Source organism: Manacus candei, unplaced genomic scaffold (assembly GCF_025592945.1).
Source record: "Manacus candei isolate 608988 ecotype Guabito, Panama unplaced genomic scaffold, ASM2559294v1 h1tg000060l, whole genome shotgun sequence".
In the NCBI taxonomy this organism is placed as follows: domain Eukaryota; kingdom Metazoa; phylum Chordata; class Aves; order Passeriformes; family Pipridae; genus Manacus; species Manacus candei.
Genome location: NW_026138108.1, coordinates 1,950,554 through 1,968,732, shown reverse-complemented (window position 1 = coordinate 1,968,732; position 18,179 = coordinate 1,950,554). Strand labels below are relative to the sequence as shown.

Genomic DNA, 18,179 nt, shown 5'->3' with positions numbered 1-18,179 from the left:
CGAGAGAGGAGATGCTGCCCTTCTACTCCACTCTGGTGAGACCCCACCTGGAGCGCTGCATCCAGGTCTGGGGTCCCCAGCACAAGAAAGACTGTTGGATCAGTCCAGAGGAGGCTGCAAAAATGATCAGAGGGCCGGAGCACCTCTGCTACGAGGAAAGGCTGAGAGAGTTGGGGTTGTTCAGACTGGAGAAGAAAAGGATCCGGGGAGACCTTTTTTCAGCCTTTCAGTACTAAAAGGGGGCTTAAAAGAGAAATGATGATAGACTGTTTAGCAGGGCCTGTTGCAATAGGACAAGGGCTAATGGTTTTAAACTAACAGAGGGTAGATTCAGACTAGATATAACCATCCTGGTTTCAGATGGAATAGGGTTAATTTGCTTCCTAGTAGCTGGTACAGTGCTGTGGTTTGGATTTAGTATGAGAACAATGTTGATAACACTCTGATATTTTAGTTGTTGCTAAGTAGTGTGACTCTAACTCAATCTCTTCTCAGTTTCCCACACTCTGCCAGTGAGGAGGTGCACAAGAAGCTGTGAGGGAGCAGGGCCAGGACAGCTGACCTGAACTAACCATACCATGAAACATCAGGCTCAGTACAGAAACTGGTGGGAGTTGGCCTGGAGCTGCTGATCACTGCTGAGGTGATGGGCTGGGCATAAATCAGTGGGTAGTGTGCAACTTTATTGTGTATCACTTGTTTTTCTTGGGGTTTATTCCTCACTGTTGTTTTCATTACAGTTATTATTGTTACTGTTGTTCTTGTTATTATCATGATTATTATAATGTTTTATTTTAATTCAATTATTAAACTGTTCTTATCTCAAGCCACAAGTTTTACTTTTTTCCCTGATTCTCCTCCCCACAGGGTGGTGGGAGGGAGTGAGTAAGCAGCTCCCTGGTACTTAGTTGTAGGCTGGGGTTAAATCATGACAACATAAAAGAAGAAATGTTTTACATTGAGGGTAATAAAACATCGGAACACATTGTCCAGAGACCTGGTAGATGCCCCATCCCTGGAAATATTCAAGATCAGGTTGGATGGGGCTCTGAGCAACCTGATCCAGTTGAAGATGTCCCTGCTCATTGTAGGGGCATTGGACTAAATGACCTTTAGAAGGTTCCTTCCAACTCAAATCATTCTATTATTCACTTAGGGATTTTTTTAGACACTTTGAGATGCTGGAGATGGTAATCTTCTTCTTCCTCTGCCACTGAATTTCCATGCACTTTTATATTTCCTCTCTTTGATCCACAATTTGATGACTCATAAGTAGACACAAGGTGTATCTCCAGTGCCAAGAATAGTTAATTTTGCAAGCAGCTTTGCAAAGGTATTTGTCATGGAGGTTTTAAAGAAAAACTCTAGCTTGTACAGTGCAGGGAAATGCGATGAGTGCTATGGTAGTAGCTGTAGCAGGGAGGGTAGTTGTAACCAGAAAAGCATTCAGAGTCCAAGTATCACCACCAAAAAAACCCACTAAACTATTTTTATGTTTTCAGAACTTTTTATGGTGATGTGTTTCTCAAGCAATGTCAGCCCCTCTGTTCCTGAGGTTGCTAGCCAGCAGGAGGCTTTGGGAACAGGCTCTTTACCCGCTGTCTCACTTAAACATTGTTTCAAATGACAGTAGCGAGACATTTGTCATACTTCTTTTAATATTAGTTTTCCTCTTGTGAGCCATCTCTCTCCTTAAACTAATTTTTTCCAGGAAGTCTCTGTCCTGTAGCACTCTGATCCCTTAGCTTGCTATGTCTCCAGATTTCCCTGTATTTGAGTTACTGGCATGTGTGCCCTATTTGTCCCTGGTGGAGCAGAAACTGTTGGCAGATGGACAGATGGGTATTGCGGAAAATCTCCAGCACTGGGAAATGCTGAAAGACTGCCATTCTCTGTCTTTTTCTTTCTGTGGTCCCACCTAGATTACTTGCAGCACTGTCATCCCTTAAAATATGCCATAACCATTTGATAAAACCATTTTTTTTTGTGAGATCCCAGTTCTATTTGTGACTGCCATAACCAGCCTCGCTGGGGTCACTGCATTAAAAATGCTGGGGTTGCAATTTCAGGTGTGGCACTGCAGCCCTGTCTATGCAGGAAAGCACAGGAAAGTTCTCCAGCTTATGTGTAATATAATGTAATGTAATATAATAATGTGCATAAGGTTCTCCAGTTATACCTATAATGCACCCGTGTGCTTTTGCTCTGAAAAGAGTAGCTTTCTTTGATATTTAACTGTAACCTTTCACTGAGCATCCTAAGATTTTCAAGTCTTTTCAGTCCTTAAAGCCTCCCAATAAGCATAAAGAGTACTGTCTAGAAAATTTAAATGCACCAAAATTTGGCTTCCTTTTCACTGTTTTATTTAGGAGTGTCTTAAAAGTACCTTACAAGCTGTGGGCTGAAAGATCACTGATTTTAATCTAAACTGAAAAAGTTGCTCCTTTTACTGTCTGCATGGCAGATTGTGCTGATTTAACTGTTCAATTCACGTTAAGAGTTCATCTGGGGAAGGAGGAGAAGGAAGGAGAGGAAAACTGCCACACAGACAAAGTCGGATTGCTGAGATATTTTGAGGAATAATTAGTTTGAACAAATTAGGCTATTATCCTTATGCAATGCCAGGGAAACTGCATGATACAAACAAATGTATTATTTGTCTTACTGTCATCTTCTTTATGGATAAGAAAGTGACTTTTCCACCATTCCAGGCAGCTTGATGAGTGCAGTACAGTGATTTAGTTTTAAACATTAAGTATTATTTGGTACCTAGGAAATCACCCTTTTCAAAGCAACACCTAAAAGCCCTATGCAGCCTCAGGCCACTATTGGGGCTAGCTTATGCTGAGGATGTTCTGATGGGCAAGGTAGAAGAAGGAAGAGTGAAAAAAACCCCTGAACAGGACAAATGTGAGCACCTGATGCTGGAGGAGAAACCAAGTGGTTTCTATAGAGTCTGTGATGGGTGGAACTGGAGACTAAACTCAGGTTTTCTCAAGCTTGTCCTGGTGAGTCCTTGACCAAGCCCATCCCTTACCTAGACTACTTCAGATTTCTCCCCAGGAGGGGTAATCTTAACTATGGCTGGTGTGTATATATGTTTTTCTTAGTGTGTCTATTTTTTTTAGGAACTGAAGGAACCTGTATCCAAATAATACTTTCTTCTGTAATTTCTGACTCATTCTAGGTTACCTGTAAACATTTTCTCTTGTGGTACAGGGTGATAAAGAATAGGGGTCCCTACATATGAGTAAACTGAGACTGCTTTCTAGCTGAAAGCTGGCAGAATAAGGGTGAAGAAATGTAGCTGCGACATGGGTAAAGGAAAATTATTTTGTAATGTGGCCTTAGCAGTAGAGAAGGAAAATGTTTTCATGGTGTCTTTGTTTCTCACTGTTTACTTTACCTCTCCTTTGCAAAACACCAGAGAGCCTCAGCCTATCCAGATGTAGTGACTTCATCTCGACTAAACTGTGCTGTCCCAGAGAAATAAAGATGTGTGTCTTGGTACTGATATTCATCATGAAATAAACATGGGTGTCAGTTGCAAAACAGTATATTCACTTTAGGGGCTTCTGCAGTTGTCATTAAATGTTAGCTCTACAGGAGTTCAGGCAGCTCTGGCAGCTGAAAGAGAAGGATACTGTAAACTGGGGTAGGAAAGAGAAATCCAGGAGGAGTAAACATGCAGAAAACATTTCAGTTAAACCAAGTTTCCCAGCTCTTGTGGGATGGTTACATTATCCTGGAGGACATCTCTAGGTGCTCAGATACAGCCAGGATCTTTGTTTTCCCTGCTATATCTTTACAAGTCCCTCCTTTCTGCATCAGGGATGGCAACGGCAGAATGCAAGAACTGACCTGCTTGCTCGTTGGCAGGGGAGGGCTAGGCTCCCAATTTGGATTTCCCCCTTTCCTGCTTCCCACAGTAAGGCTCCGAATTTGCTGCAGTTTCCATCACACTATACACAGAAATGATGAAAGTTAGGAAAATTACTCCCTCTGCTTCTTTTATTTTAGGAGAAAATGAGGAAATGCTAGATTGTGACTTGCCCAAGATTACACAAGAAATATTAGATGAATTGCTGTATTGGCTTTATTTTTGCAGTTTTACTTGGGCACTGTGAGATATAACAGTATGTAAAGAGATCCCTTTTTCTTCAGTAAGAGGAAGGATAGAATCATGCTTTTGGTATCCTGATGAAGTGGGGTTTTCTGTTTGTTTGCTTGCTTTGGGTTTTGTTTTCTTTTTTCATTTGTTTTGTTTTAAACTGTTTTTTTACTTTCATGCAGAAATATATACATCAGACATTTCAGGAATATCATAACATTTCTTCGCCTGGTTTTGCTGGAGGAATTTTTTGCAGGGCTGGAAAACAGGTGGAAGGCAGCTTTCTCAGCACATGCATAAGACTTCAGAGTTGCACAACTCTAATTTCCTCCAAATTCCCCTGCAACATATTCATTGAGTTTAAAAGGGCATCTTCTGGAGAAATACTGTGTTCCTGGCTGCTACCAATCTTGTTACTTTAGATGAAGGTCTTTAATATTTTATTTTTTCTTTAGCAGAGGTGTTATGGTCAAAGCCCCAAAGATGTATTCTGCTAAGACTCTCTTCCCTAGTTGCCTGCCTCCATGGCCTGAGCTCTCTTCTCATTTTTAGATATGAGTCAGTCTATTACCCAATCTGCTAATTGCTCACATTGCTATCTCTCCCTTTTGGTATAAAATGCTGCCAATCCTAAATTGCCCATGCAGTTTGACAGGGTCAGATAGGGAGATAAGCAAACAAACCTCGGATGGAGCAGGGATAGTGTCAGCCATATTGCATCCTAGTACAGCACGTTGGGACCCAAGATGCCAAGTGCTGGGAGCAGCTTCTGGCCAAAAGAGAAGTTGCTGCTCCCCCACTGCAGCCTTATGGGCAGACTCACCCACCCCACATGGCTTGGCACTGGCACTGGAAATACACAGAAGTCATCTCAGCAACTGATCCCTGATCCTGTTAGGGCAAAGGGGAGGAAGGGAGGGAACCCAATTGCCCAGGTGGCAATTCAGTTGGTGCCACTGAGGCCATCACAGGACAGCCCTGATCTCCATGCAGGCACACAAACCAGTTTTGGGTACAAGTCCGAGCTGATGGGGTTTAGGATGGGATATACAACCACAGTCCCCACGGCCTGCTGCAAGTGCAGCTGTTTCATGTGCCCTTTCTCTGCCTCTGACTTTAATTAATACCAGTCACTGTGATGCCAGGACTACTCAGTAATTTCTAGGATGCAGGAGGTTGGAGCCATCAAAAAAATCCATTCGCTGTCTTCAACAAAGAAATCTTTTCTTCCAGTTATTTGTCTGGTGTTGGGCAGTTTTTTTAAGCAGTTCCAAACCAAAGCACTTATTCAGTTGGTTTTTCACACAAAGTTTTGCTATTAATGATTTACAGCAGCCTAGATTTGTGCTCCAGTTCAGTACAGACCTATGACAAAAGACCAACATCTGCTTTTCCCATCTTGAAGACAGTTGAGATTTTTCTAGGTTTTAAATGCCACCTAAAATGAGCCCTCCTTAAAATACATGCTCTTTATAGGTTAAAGCAGCAGCGAGATAGAGAAGAAAACTTTTTTTTCCCTTTGCAGGTCATCCTTAAGGTCAGCACTATAAGCCTTTTGTAACTCCTTGATTTTTTAAACTGCTTTCTTTTCCAAGTTGAATACCTCTGACTTTAAAAAACAAACCAAAACAAAACACTAGACCTTTTCCCCTTGCAGGGGACACCTGCAATGGAGTAACCAACAGGACCTAAACCAATTCTTGAATATTTCATCCTGGTATTTGAGTTGGGCAGGGATCTCTGAGGCACTAAGAAAAAAATCTCAGCTGCTGCTGTAGCAGGTACAGCAAGGCAGATAAATTAGTATATGGCAACTGGGAACTCTGAAATTCATTCACCTCTGAAATGAAATGAAAGTATTAAATATAACATCCATTTGTTAAGTAGTTGCTTGTGACTTACAGCTCCTGCTCTGAGACCTAAAAAAATGGTTTTAGGGGATGCCAGGCAGACCCCTGTGGATTCCATCACTATAGAAGGCCATCTAGCATCTTTTTTTTTTCTTATTGTAAAATTCGTGCCAGGACAAGGGGAAATGGAGACTCAAATGAAAATTCTTGACTTACCCTGTTTGTTTGTTTATTTCCCTGCGATGGAGGCAGGGGCAGCATCTGGCCTGGGAAAGATGCAGGATGTTTAAGCGTGACCTGGGTGCTGCTCAGCCCTGCGTACCTGCCCTCAGCACTGCTCAGACCTCATGTCACAGGGCAGAGTTTCTGCCTCTTTCGTAGTGTAATGCGTTTATAGGAACAGGTGGCATATTTACCAGGGGGAGTGGGGTGGAGAAGGCAACAAAAGATTGTTGTTGAACGCACTTTTCTTTGAAAACTAATGTTTCGCATAGGACTGACTTTATAAAGCATTTGTTTTGGTGGGAGGAGAAAGGCAAAAGCGAACTTCCATTTGGGAAGAAAACAACCACCCTTTTTCCTGGAGACAGAAAAAGGGGGGAGCGTCCCCGCTCTTAACTTCTAAATCCACCAGAGAAACACACAACGAGCTCTCTTCTCCAAACTTCCCCGCTGGTTTTGGAGTAATTGCTCCAGAAGGAACGAAAAAAAGAAAAAAAAGTAAAGAACCCCCTGAAATCCCACCTCCTTCCCGTGCGGCCAGGTGCAACCACGCGCGGGACACGCCGGGACGGTGCGCCCCCGCCTGCTCCCGGGATGCGGTGCGAGCTGGGATCCTCCATCCCAGCCCCCTCCCTGGCTGCGGCGGGAGGAGGAGGATCGGCTCCAGCGCCTTCCCCCTTCCCCGCCTCCCTCCTCGCCGAGCGCAGCGCCCCGAGCATGGATCCTGCTTGAGCAGCTCCGAGGGCTCCGGCGGCTGCTGCGGCGGCACAACATGGAGGCGGCGGCCCCGCCGCTCCCGCTGCTGCTGCTGCTGCGGCTCCTGGCCGCCTCGGTGCTGCGCTGCGAGCCGGGCCCGGCCGGGGGTAAGCTCGCCGGGGCGTCGCGGGGCCCGGGCCGACGGGGAGGCGAGCGCCGCTGTCCCTTTTGTTGTCGGACTTGGGCAAACTTTCCCCCGCGCTCCGCCGGGAGGGGCGGGAGCGGGGCCAGGCTCCCGCGGGGGGAGAGGACGCGCACATGGACGAGACGGGGCGGGAGGAGGACGGGAGGCTGGGTGCGTGTCGTTTACCCCTCCACCCCCAAACTGTTCCGCCTCGCCCCTCTTTTCTTCAAAAAGGGGGCGCAGGAAGAGGAGGCCTCTCCTCCCCCTTCCCTCGAGACATATCCCGCTGGGAGGGGGAGCGGTCTCCCCCCGGGATGGCTCAGGTAAACGCGTACAGTTGCAAAAAGAGAGACAAAAGTCGCCCCCAGCCCCCCCCGCCCCCACTCCCGTCCTTCCGCGGTCCCGAGCAAGGATTTCTCTGGAGTTTGGAGGGGTCGGTGTCGGGTGTCGGTCAAACTCTTGGCAGGGCTGGGGAGGGGGTGGGGGGAAGGCAAGTTTGGTGTGTGTGTCCTGCGTGTCCCCCCTCCCACCCCGGCTCCGTTCTAAGGCTTTAGGCGGGCGACGGGGGGTGGCGCTGCAGCGGGAGGAACCGGCCGGCCCGGCTGGAGGCGGTGGGCGGGGGTCCGGGTCCAGCCCGGCCCGGGTGCGGGTGCCCGGCCCGGGTCCAGCCCCGCCGGCGCTGCCCGAGCTGGAGCCCCTGCCCTGGGCTGGCCGAGTGCTGGGCCCATCGGCAGCCCGCGCCCCGTCCCGGGCACGGAGCCTGCCCTTTGCTTTCCCTTGCAATACCGTCTTTAAGTGAGTGTGCTAATGCTTTTAAATCACAAATAAACGGAGGCGGTGCTCTGCCTGCAGCATCCGTGGGGAGCGGACCTGGGTCCGTTCTCCTCTGTTTTTCCTGCTTGCTGTTCCGGTCCAACTTTGTCTCTCCCAGGACGGGGGTTCGAGCTGCATGTGTAAGACTTCTGGTTTTTTGCTGCTGCATCTGGTCTGCCTGAATACATCACCCCGGTGCTTCAGCAAGCTGAAGCCTAGTTGTTGCGATTTCCTAGGTAGTTTAGAAAACTCGGCAGTGTGGCCAAGGCTGTCAGAACATCACCTCAGGGCCTCTTTTTATTAGGCCACCCACCTTTTCAAACCTCCTGTAATTATTAGAACTGTCATTTAGAGCAAGAGAACCGACCATTTTCTGCTGGCATCATCATTCTGTATTTTTAGTTGGAGCTCTATGTGGGTGTGTGTTATTGTATTGCTTATTCTGTCAGGATTATATGAAAAAGATGCCCTTCATATCTTAAGATGCACCCTCTCCACGCACATTACCACAGTCTTTTAAAAATGTTTCAGAAAGCCTGAAGTGTGGCTTGTGCCTTTCTGAACGCTTACGTTTCTGTAAAGGTGTTCACATTCCTGCGTGACTGAATGAAGCTAGTGTAGCTTTAGGGGGAAAAAATCAACTTCTGGGAGTCTTAAATGAAGGCTGATAGTGTTCTTTAAGGATTTCCTTAAATTTACTTAACAGACTCTAATAGAAAGAGATATTTTAAAAAAGGGATAACTTAGGAAAATAAGTTCATGATAAAACTAAGGAATAAGTTGTAACTTGGAGTTTGGTTTTCATTCACCTCCTTTTAGAAAAACTGATTCTTTTAATATAGTGTACGTTCATCATGAATAATCCTTAATTCCTTAACATGCATGGAAGAACTCTTCTACAGATGTACCATTTCTAATAATTAGCTAAAGAATCTTGGTTATAAATCTTAATGACATTGCCTTTGTTCTGCCTACTTAGTAGGAAAGTATGTGATTCTTTTGTCGAGTTGATCTGGACAGTACTTTTAAGGACAGCTCATCTGTCCTTTTAGAAGGAGTGTGAATGTACTGTGAGAGGCTCTCCATGGTTTTAATTCCATTTCTGAGAAGCCCCATTCTGTAAGGACATGCCTGACTTTTACCTACTGAAAGTATTTTGATGTGCTTATCTTACAAATATCTAAATACATCTCTGCACATTAGGTATTTGATGGAGCTTCTGCAGTATTAAAGCTTCTGTGAAGTTCCACTTGTTATAATAGATCTTGAATACTTTGGCTGTGAAATAATTTTGCTGTAGAGCTACGTTCTGCTCTGTATGTGGTGGTGTCAGGAGTGGTTTTATTTATGTGGCTTGAAATAATGATAAACCTGTTACAGATATGGGTTATACTTGACTCTCATTTCACTGTGATAAGGCAAAATGGTCATTGCAATTGGTGCTTCCTTGAAGGCTGGAATCTCTTGCCTATGCAAAGTATTTTATGCTTTTGTCTGAAAATATTGTAAGTTCTGGATGCTTAATATTGCAGAGAAGGTATTTTATGTGGGACTCTTAAAACCTCAACGTTGAGATAGTTCTTGTTTAAGAAGAATCTTAAGCAAGAATTATTTTTACTTAAACTCACAAATGCTTTATTAGCTATAACTTGTCATGCACTAGGATGTTTCCCGAAATCACGAGATCGTATCTTAGTTTTCTTTAATGGAACTACTATTTACCTGATATCAAGAAACACAAGATACAGAAAGGTAAACAGAGAAGTGTAACAGGATGGTTACAAATGCTTGAAACTGGGGATGCAGCATGAAATAAAAAATGCATTTGAGCACAACCCTAAAAATACTTTTAATCTATACTGTTTTTCCTGAGATGACCTAAAGCTAGTGAAACATATCACTATTTTTAAATGTAGAACGTAGCAGTAAAGATCACTTACTAGTTTTATGACAGGTAAATGTACTATGTAGGAGTCCTCAACTGCATTTCAGTGCCGTTTCAGTCAGTCCGTCATTGATTTAGGGGGCTGTTTTCCTAGTAACTACTACTAGCATGATGTGAGGGTCTGTCACAAATCATAGTCATAAATCCTCTTGAAATAATAGGAAATACTGAAAGTTCAGACTGACTCTGAAGTTTAAGTTGATACTTTCAGAGCATTGAATCTTCTCTCTTCAAAGTTAAATGGCCTTAACTGTCTTTTAGGTATAGTGTGGGAATTCATTTGTTCTTATTTCATTTTAAATTAAATTATTTAAAATTTAAATTAACTTCCAAGCATCCAGAGATGCTGTAAAATCACTCATACTGTTGATGTGTCTGAAGTACATAGGTTAGCATGATATACAAAGTCAGTACTTTAGAATAATGTGAATGTATTTCATTGATATCCCAGTATAAATTCCACCATTGCCTCTTGTTGCTTTAACTTAAGAATTTATGTTTTACTTATGTATAATATAGTTGTTAGTAAAATAGACCATGGGCTTTGTTCCACCTGTGAATTTTCTCAGTCCTGCGTGTTTCTTGAATAATGCAAGCCAAGGTAACTTTTTAGCAAACACAGAGATTGTTTCTGGGAACTTGTTATCCTTTAGTGTTTGGGTAAGGTTTGGCAGCATAACAACAAATAAAGGTTACAAAACGTCTCCTAGAGTATAGACTCATGTGACTTATTATAAAAGAGTGTCTACTGTAACTTTACTTCTAGTTAAAAATTAGCCAGTAGTGCACAGTTAAAAGCAGTTGTTCCTCTTTTTGTCAAAGCAGAAATAAATTTCACTATTGATGGTGCTCAGAAACAGCTACAGTGATGAGTGTAGTGTCCTGTTAAATCAATATTTCTTGTGAACGTATGAAAGCAGCGTGATGTCTTGAGACTGAGAACAATAACTATGTTTAAATTCCTTGTTAGAATGAAGAGAAATGAAGTTACGTATGGTAGCTTCTTTCTGAGAAATTCGCTTATTTCTTTCCTTATGTGTTTAACCCAAACTATTAAACATTCAAAATGTTTTGCATCTGTAAGTTTGGGATTTCTCTTGGGAGTTTATATGACTGAAAAAAAAGCACAACACTGAGAACAGTTTAAGGAAATAGATGTTATTTTCTGCTCAAGGCGTTTGTGAAGAACTTAAATAGGTACCAACCCAAGCCTCAGGAATAGAATAAGTATCCCTCCAGTTTGTGGCACAGGCCAGCAGCGATGCAGCTCTACTGTGCACAACGGAGAAGAGCATTTTGTTTAGAGATTTTGAGGCATGTAGATTATTTTCTTTTCCACTATTCTGCTTTCCAACATGTTGGACATGTCCAACAACTGCAAGTTCACATAGGGCAGGAGCACATAATTAAGATATTGGCTAGGAATGCTGGCTAGCCAAACCCATGTGCTGTTTGGACACTTGGAACTTTCTGAAGAAGGCAAAGATGTGCCATCTCCTGACAGCTCACAACTGGGGCTTCTGAACTGGAAAAAACACCTCTGGAGAGTCCTTCCCCTGTTGAGTTAGGCTATGGAAAAAATCATGATAGAGTCAAAAGATCTTTTTAGCAATTCTTGAGATTTTGTGTGATGAAACAGTTGTGGTGAGAGGAGGAAAGAAAATGGGAACTATGTCCCACAGAGTATTGTTCAGTGCAGTTGTTGCTTAAGAGTTTACAGGCCAGTAATTCTTTTGGTTTCTTCTCTCTTGAAAAAAATCAGAATGTGGAACTCACCAGTGTCTCATCTTTGTGGTTTCTGTTTACTAAAGATTGAAAATATCTGTTAAGCCACACAGTTCTACTGAGAAGCTCCAAAGAGTGTAAGGAATGGGTGGTGGGCTGGTAAGAGTGTTAACAATCCATTTAATAAACAAGATTTTTAATTTAATTGTTCTTTCCTTTATTCTTGCTTGACTCACACTTTACCTACCAGCACAGGCAGTTGTAAGGTGTCATTTTGTATTGATGTTAAATGCATGGGTGACTTTTGCAAGGATGCCAGTAAATTGACACAGGCTTGATTTAAATTGGTGTGTTTGCTCTGGATGATAAAAGGGTTAAAGCAATTGAAACCGCTTTTAAACCAATAAATAATTTGTATGTGTGGTGTGTTAGATTAACTTAATAGAACAACCTACTGGGAGAAGGAATTTCTTGACTGTGAATCAGCTACAGAATTGTCTTCATTTCACAGTACGAAGGTTTATTGCTACTGCAATAAACACCAGTGACAGCAGATGCAATAGTAAGTTCCTGGTGTGACTGTCAGTGGTCTGAAAAGCTTAAATGTTGGCATATGTATTTAAAAATGTTCCTGCTTAATAATATAATAGTTGTTGAATAATTCTTGGCACTTTGGCTTTCTGAAGTGCTGTGCGAATTTTAGCTAATTCTGAATATTCTGCTAGGATAGCATGTGTTATTTATCTTTCATACATAAGAGAATTGAGCTTCCACAGTTAAAGCTCACTTACTTTAAACAGTAACAAAAGTTGTCTTTGTGGCAGGCAGAATTTTTGAACTCTCATCTTCCAGTTGAGACTACGGACGGTAACCAGAAAATTGGTCGTTGTATCAAGTGTACTGTTCCTGAGCTATGGTAAAAGATGATGCATCTGGAGAAATGAAGTTGCAAGTGTGTTAGGCTGTAACTCTTCCCTCTACTATGAAAAATAGAAAGATGGAAATTATATTTCTGACTTTTATTTGGTTACACAAAGGTTTTGATTTTAATTTTTTTCTCATGGATTTTTGTTAAAGGATGTGTGATGTTCTGTGAAAGTGTAGTGCTCTTAATTTGGTGGTTCTGTCCTTCTTACAGGACTCCTGTTGGCTTGAGTTTTGTCTGAGAGGGAGATGAATGATTGAGTTCCTTACCTTGACATCTCTTCATTTGATTCAGAATTTGGCAACATTTTGCGATGGTGATTCCCGAGGTTCTCTGTTGCCCTTTCTTTAGGTTACCTTGACTGTATATTTACTTTATTTCACTGTGTTGTTGCATTGAATGTGATTCATTCAACATTTATTAATACTGGTTTTTGGACGTGGCTTTTTACACGATTGTAAAGATGATAAATTAGTCCTGGGGGAATGTTGATCCTCAACCTGCAAGAATTAGATTGAAGGTAGGAGGGGGCAGTCAGTAAAGACAGAAGTTTGATCTCTTCTTTTTATGGTATTTAAGAGTAAAAGGAAGCTAGAGAGTGTGAGCAAGTGTTGTCTGCTTTGTGTTTCTGAACCTCTGGGCAGATGAGGAGTAGCAGTGGATTGAGTGAACCTGCTTAGTGAACTATTTAGCTTTTGGGTTTGGGAATCAAATAGTGTTACTATAATGTGATTTTACAGATGTTCTTTTTCTTTTTTGCTGTTCAGTGCTGGTTTTGACTAAATCAAAAGGAAAAAGAGTGGATGATCTGAGAAGACATGAAAGTGTACAGTGCTGCTGTAATCTACAGGTTATTGATAGGTCATTTGAGAACTTTTATGGAATGTTGTATGTACTTATGGCTTAAGCCATATATTCTAGGTTTTGAATTAGGCACAGATTACCAGCAGTAATGTAATTAAATCCTTGTCAATAACTTACATGCCTTCTGCAGAAATTGCAGTTTCATGGATTTCAGTGTCATGGATGCTTTGTCCAGTCCTTGTACTATTTTCATTTATTTTGCATGAACACATTATTTTCTGTTCTTCCAAAATGAAATTCTTCTACCTGGACTTAAGACAGGGAAAAAAAAAATCTGTAGAAGACTAGAAATGTAATTAAATGGGTGGGGTTTTTCTATAGAGTATGGTTATCCAAAAGGTGAAGTTGCTTCCTTTTATACTTTTATAAATTGAGAGGGAGATACATCCCCATGCCTGCTTGTTGTACTTGTCTTTATATGAATTAAAACACCACAGAATGCCTAAGTGGCAATGTATATTGTGGATCAACCAAAACAAAATGATTTCCTGAGAGGTACTGCTTTGAGCTAGTCAGCATGTAGGATGTCCTCACCTGCAGCTGCACTTTATGATATGCTTCTGCCATTCTCTTTTCTCTAGATAACTCTTAAATACTTGGTTTTGGCCTTGCTTAAAGAGATGAAATGCTTTTTTAGTGAACTCTCTATGACGGCAGTGATCAGAAGTACCTTGTTTTTGTTTAGTATGTGCTCCTGAAGTAAACAACTGGGTTGTGCATAGTATAGGTAAGTGTTTTGCAGGTTTCTCACCATGACACATCTTCAGGAGCTTTCTGGCTTATGCCACCTGAAGCTTTACTTCTTTGTAGTGTGGATTTTTTCTTCTTGTTTCTTAGACTTTCTAAATAACGTACTTTTTACATCTGTCTTTACAGGTAAGACTGAGGGGTATTTTTTTGTGATGTTGAGTGAATATTCTGCCAACTACTTTATTGTTATGAGGTTTTCCTCTGCCTTGCACCCTGTGAGGTGCTTAGGCACTCTGTCATGTTGTTTTCCATCAGCCCATCATTTCTAGGATGCTTCGTAGGCTGTGGCATATTCCTGTGTAATCAGACGTTGTCTGAAGAAGCTATCGAGGGTTGAAATCTCAGTGTGTTGAATTTTAGAAAGTCTTCTAACCTGATTTCTCTAGTTTTTGTTTTAAGAGTGGAACATACTTGATATTTGAGGCAAGGTGAAAGGCCATAGGTCTTTACTGTTATGTTTATTGTTCATGGATTACTTCCAAATAATTAGTAAGGGACAGTTTCTACAAGTATTTGTACAGATACAAAAGTAACATTTTTGGGGCAAAGAATGCTTGCTTTAGAAGGACAACCACAAAGCCACGGCATTTGGAGTAACTTAGGAAATGTTGCTGCTGTGTATCTGTCTTCAAAATACTGTTTTTAGTTCTGTGGTTGTTTGACCTTGGCTGGTTGCCAGGTGCTCACCAAAGCTGCTCTGTCATTCCCTTTCTCAACTGGACAGGGGAGAGAAAATATAACAAAAAGCTTGTGGATCGAGATAAGCACAGGCAGAGATCACTCACCAATTGCTGTCACAGGCAAAACAAACTTGGGGAAATTAGTTGAATTTATTGCCAATCAAATCGGAGTAGGATCATGAGAAGTAAAAATCTTAAAAATGCATTTCCCTCGCCCCTCCTTTTCTCCTGGGCTTAACTTTATTCCCAGTTCTCTCCCTTCTCCCCTCAAGTGGCACAGGGGGACATGGAAAGGGGGCTCAGTCAGTTCATCACACATTGTCTCTGCTGCTCCTTCCTCCTCAAAGGGAGGACTCCTCACACTCTTCTGCTCCAATGTGATGTCTCTCCCATGTGCTCCATGACCTTCTCCAATGTGAGTCCTTCCCACAGGCTGTAGATCTTCAAGAATGGCTCCAGTGTGGATCCCTTCCACAGGATGTAGTCCTTCAGGAACAGAGACTGCTCCAGTGTGGGTCTCCTATGGGCTCACAAATCCTACCAGCAAACCTGCTCCAGTGTAGACTTCTCTCTCCATGGGTCTACAGGTTCTGCTAGGAGCCTGCTCTGGCATGGGCTTCCCACAGGGTCAAAACCTCCTTTGGGCATCCTCCTGCTCCAGTGTGGTGTCCTCAACAGGCTGCAGGGAAATCTCTGCTTGAGTGCCTGGAGCAACTCCACCCCCTCCTTCCCGCACTGTCCTTGGTGTCTGCATGGCTGTTTCTCTCACAGATTCTCACTGCTCTCTTCTCTGGGCACAATTTGCTTCTACACAATAACTTTTTTTCCCTTCTTTAATATGTTATCCCTGGGACACTACCACCGTCATTGATGGGCTTGGCCTTGGCCAGTGTTGGTATTGGCTCTATAGAACACAGGGGAAGATTCCAGCAGCTTCTCAGAGAAACCACCTCTGTAACCCCCCTGATTACCAAAACATTGCCACACCAATGCAATACAAGTTCAGTCACTTAGACTAGTGTCTTGATGATGCCAGGAAAATATATTCTGAAACAGAGCTATCTTTTTATCTGTTTTATATTTCATTATAGAGGAAGAGAAAAAACAAGAGTTTGCCTCTAGGATAAGAAGCTGTCTCTGCTGATGACAGTGAATAATTCAAGGAAGAGAAGGAATGAAAGGTTATGAGATTTATTCTCTGTTGTGTAACTACAGGGGATGTCTGTATAACATGCTTAGTGTTCATTCTTAGCACTTGTAGCTTAATACAAAAACCAGTATGCTGTTTCTTGAACTTCCCAAAGCAGCAGAATTTAAAAAAACAAAATCCTAATCCTTTTTTTATATAGAAGGTGTCACTTTTGGCCACTGAATCATAAATTACCCAGTGTTAGATTTATATCGGTCACTACATACATCGTGCATATTGTTCAAAGAGCTTTGGAGGCTTTGTGTAACTACTTATTTCAAATAAAGTGTCACTTATAAATTCTGTCCCACTGAAGTAAGGTTACTCGTGGCCATCAAGTTTCCTATTTTCTCTGTCACATTTTGCTTTCATTTCAGTCATTGAAAATTTTCTGGTTCTAGAACAAGAAAAAGCTCAGAATAGAGTTGCCTGCCGTGTAGGAATGACTTTTGACCTAAAATATGGTATAAATGATACAAATAGTTTTTATCTTTAAGTTTTTCTCTGATTATTTCCCCCTGCTTGAGATTCGGCAGCTTGAAGTACGATATGTTTAAACATCAATGTTTTTTTTCCAGAGGGAAAATGTTTTAGCCTCAGAAATCTTACCTGGATGTGTCTTTCCCAAAACATATGAAAGCAAATTAAACTGCTGAGTTATTCATGTTCCCATGTGAGAGCTAAGAGGATGAAAATGCTCATGGGTAGCATTTTCCACTTAGGTCTACACAGCTGTGCATGATTAAAAAAAAAATCTATACATTGTCTCCATCTTCAATAGCTGAGCAAAAGAAATACATAGTTAGGGGAAATTTTTGTCTGTCTGGGTTTTAGCAGTATGTTTTTTAAGTCTGGATAAAGTTGACTATTACATAGTCATTCTAAATCTCAAGTTTGCAGGTGTTCAGTGATAGAAAGAGTTACACATCTGGACTTACTTAAGCAAGCTGCACAGTGAGAGTTAGTAGGTAGGGTGTGGCTAATGCAGGCAAAATTATAGTGAAGCTTCAATAAATTGGAATTGAATTGTTGGCAGTCTTTCCTTGCCCCTAAAACCTGTATGAACTTGGATTTGCATCTCATTTGATCTACCTTCAATAGCCATTCCATACTAAGCCACAAAAGCCCCTGACACTCATTGTCAGCTGTGACTTTGGAATCTGTGTGCAGGAGGGGAAGATTTTCTATGATGCCCTTAAAAAGGTGCATTTTTCAATTGCACGTGTCAGGTATGGCAACTGCTAGAAGGAACCATGTATGCTTTGAAGAGTCAAGAGAATATTCCTGGAGGCTTTTTGAATTGAGTAACTGAAGTCTTAAGGAAGCTCAAAACCCAGTTTCTGTGAACATTGTAACTAGTGGGAAGGGACCTGGGGGTCCTGGTTGATGGCAAGTTGAATAGAGTCAGCAGTGCCCTGGCAGCCAGGAGAGCCAACCTTGTCCTGGGGGGCATCAGGCACAGCATCACCAGCTGGTCGAGGGATGGGATTGTTCGCTCTGCTCTGCACTGGTGCAGCCTCACTTAGAATATTGTGTGTAGTTTTGGGCACCACAATATAAGAAAGATATTAAGCTATTAGGGAGTGTCCAGAGGAGGGCAACGAAGATGGTGAAGGGCCTTGAGGGGAAGATGTGTGAGGAGCAGCTGAGGTCACTTGGTCTGTTTAGCCTGGAGAAGGGGAGTCTAAGGGGGGACCTCATTGCAGTTACAGCTTCCTTGTGAGGGGAAGAGGAGGGGCAGGCACTGATCTCTTCTCTGTGGTGACCAGGGACAGGACCCAAGGGAATGGCCTGAAGTTGTGTCAGGGGAGGTTTAGGTTGGATATTAGAAAAAGGTTCTCCACCTGGAGGGTGGTTGGGCAGTGGAACAGGCTCCTCAGGGAAGTGGTCATAGCACCAAGCCTGACATAGTTCAAGAAGTTTTTGGATGATATTCTCATGTACCTGGTGTGACTCTTGGAGAGTCCTGTGCAGGACTGTGATTTAGACTCTATGATCCATGTGGATTCCTTCCAACTCCACATATTCTGTGATTCTGTATTGCTGAAATTTAGAGAAATGCGCACACACCAGCAAAAATGTAAGCAAGCATTGGATGATATTTGCAGTAAATAAACAATTATCTGCAGGTATTCTGTAAGAGCTGCAGACAACTGAAGTGAGCTCTGTAGTTTGTGTGTAGCTACCAGACCACTCAGTTTCCTGGAGCAGAGGCAGATTTTCTT

At 42.4% G+C, this 18,179-nt stretch overlaps 1 protein-coding gene across 1 annotated transcript in view; it reads left to right on the top strand.

The window, feature by feature from the left end:
• Nucleotides 1-6,856: 6,856 nt before the first annotated feature.
• Nucleotides 6,857-18,179, top strand: part of LRP5 (LDL receptor related protein 5) — a 141,407-nt gene continuing 130,084 nt past the window's right edge. The window contains exon 1 of the mRNA XM_051804153.1: nt 6,857-7,046. Within this exon, the coding sequence (XP_051660113.1) occupies nt 6,956-7,046 (91 nt within the window). The 5' untranslated portion in view covers nt 6,857-6,955. The remainder of the gene's footprint in view (nt 7,047-18,179) is intronic.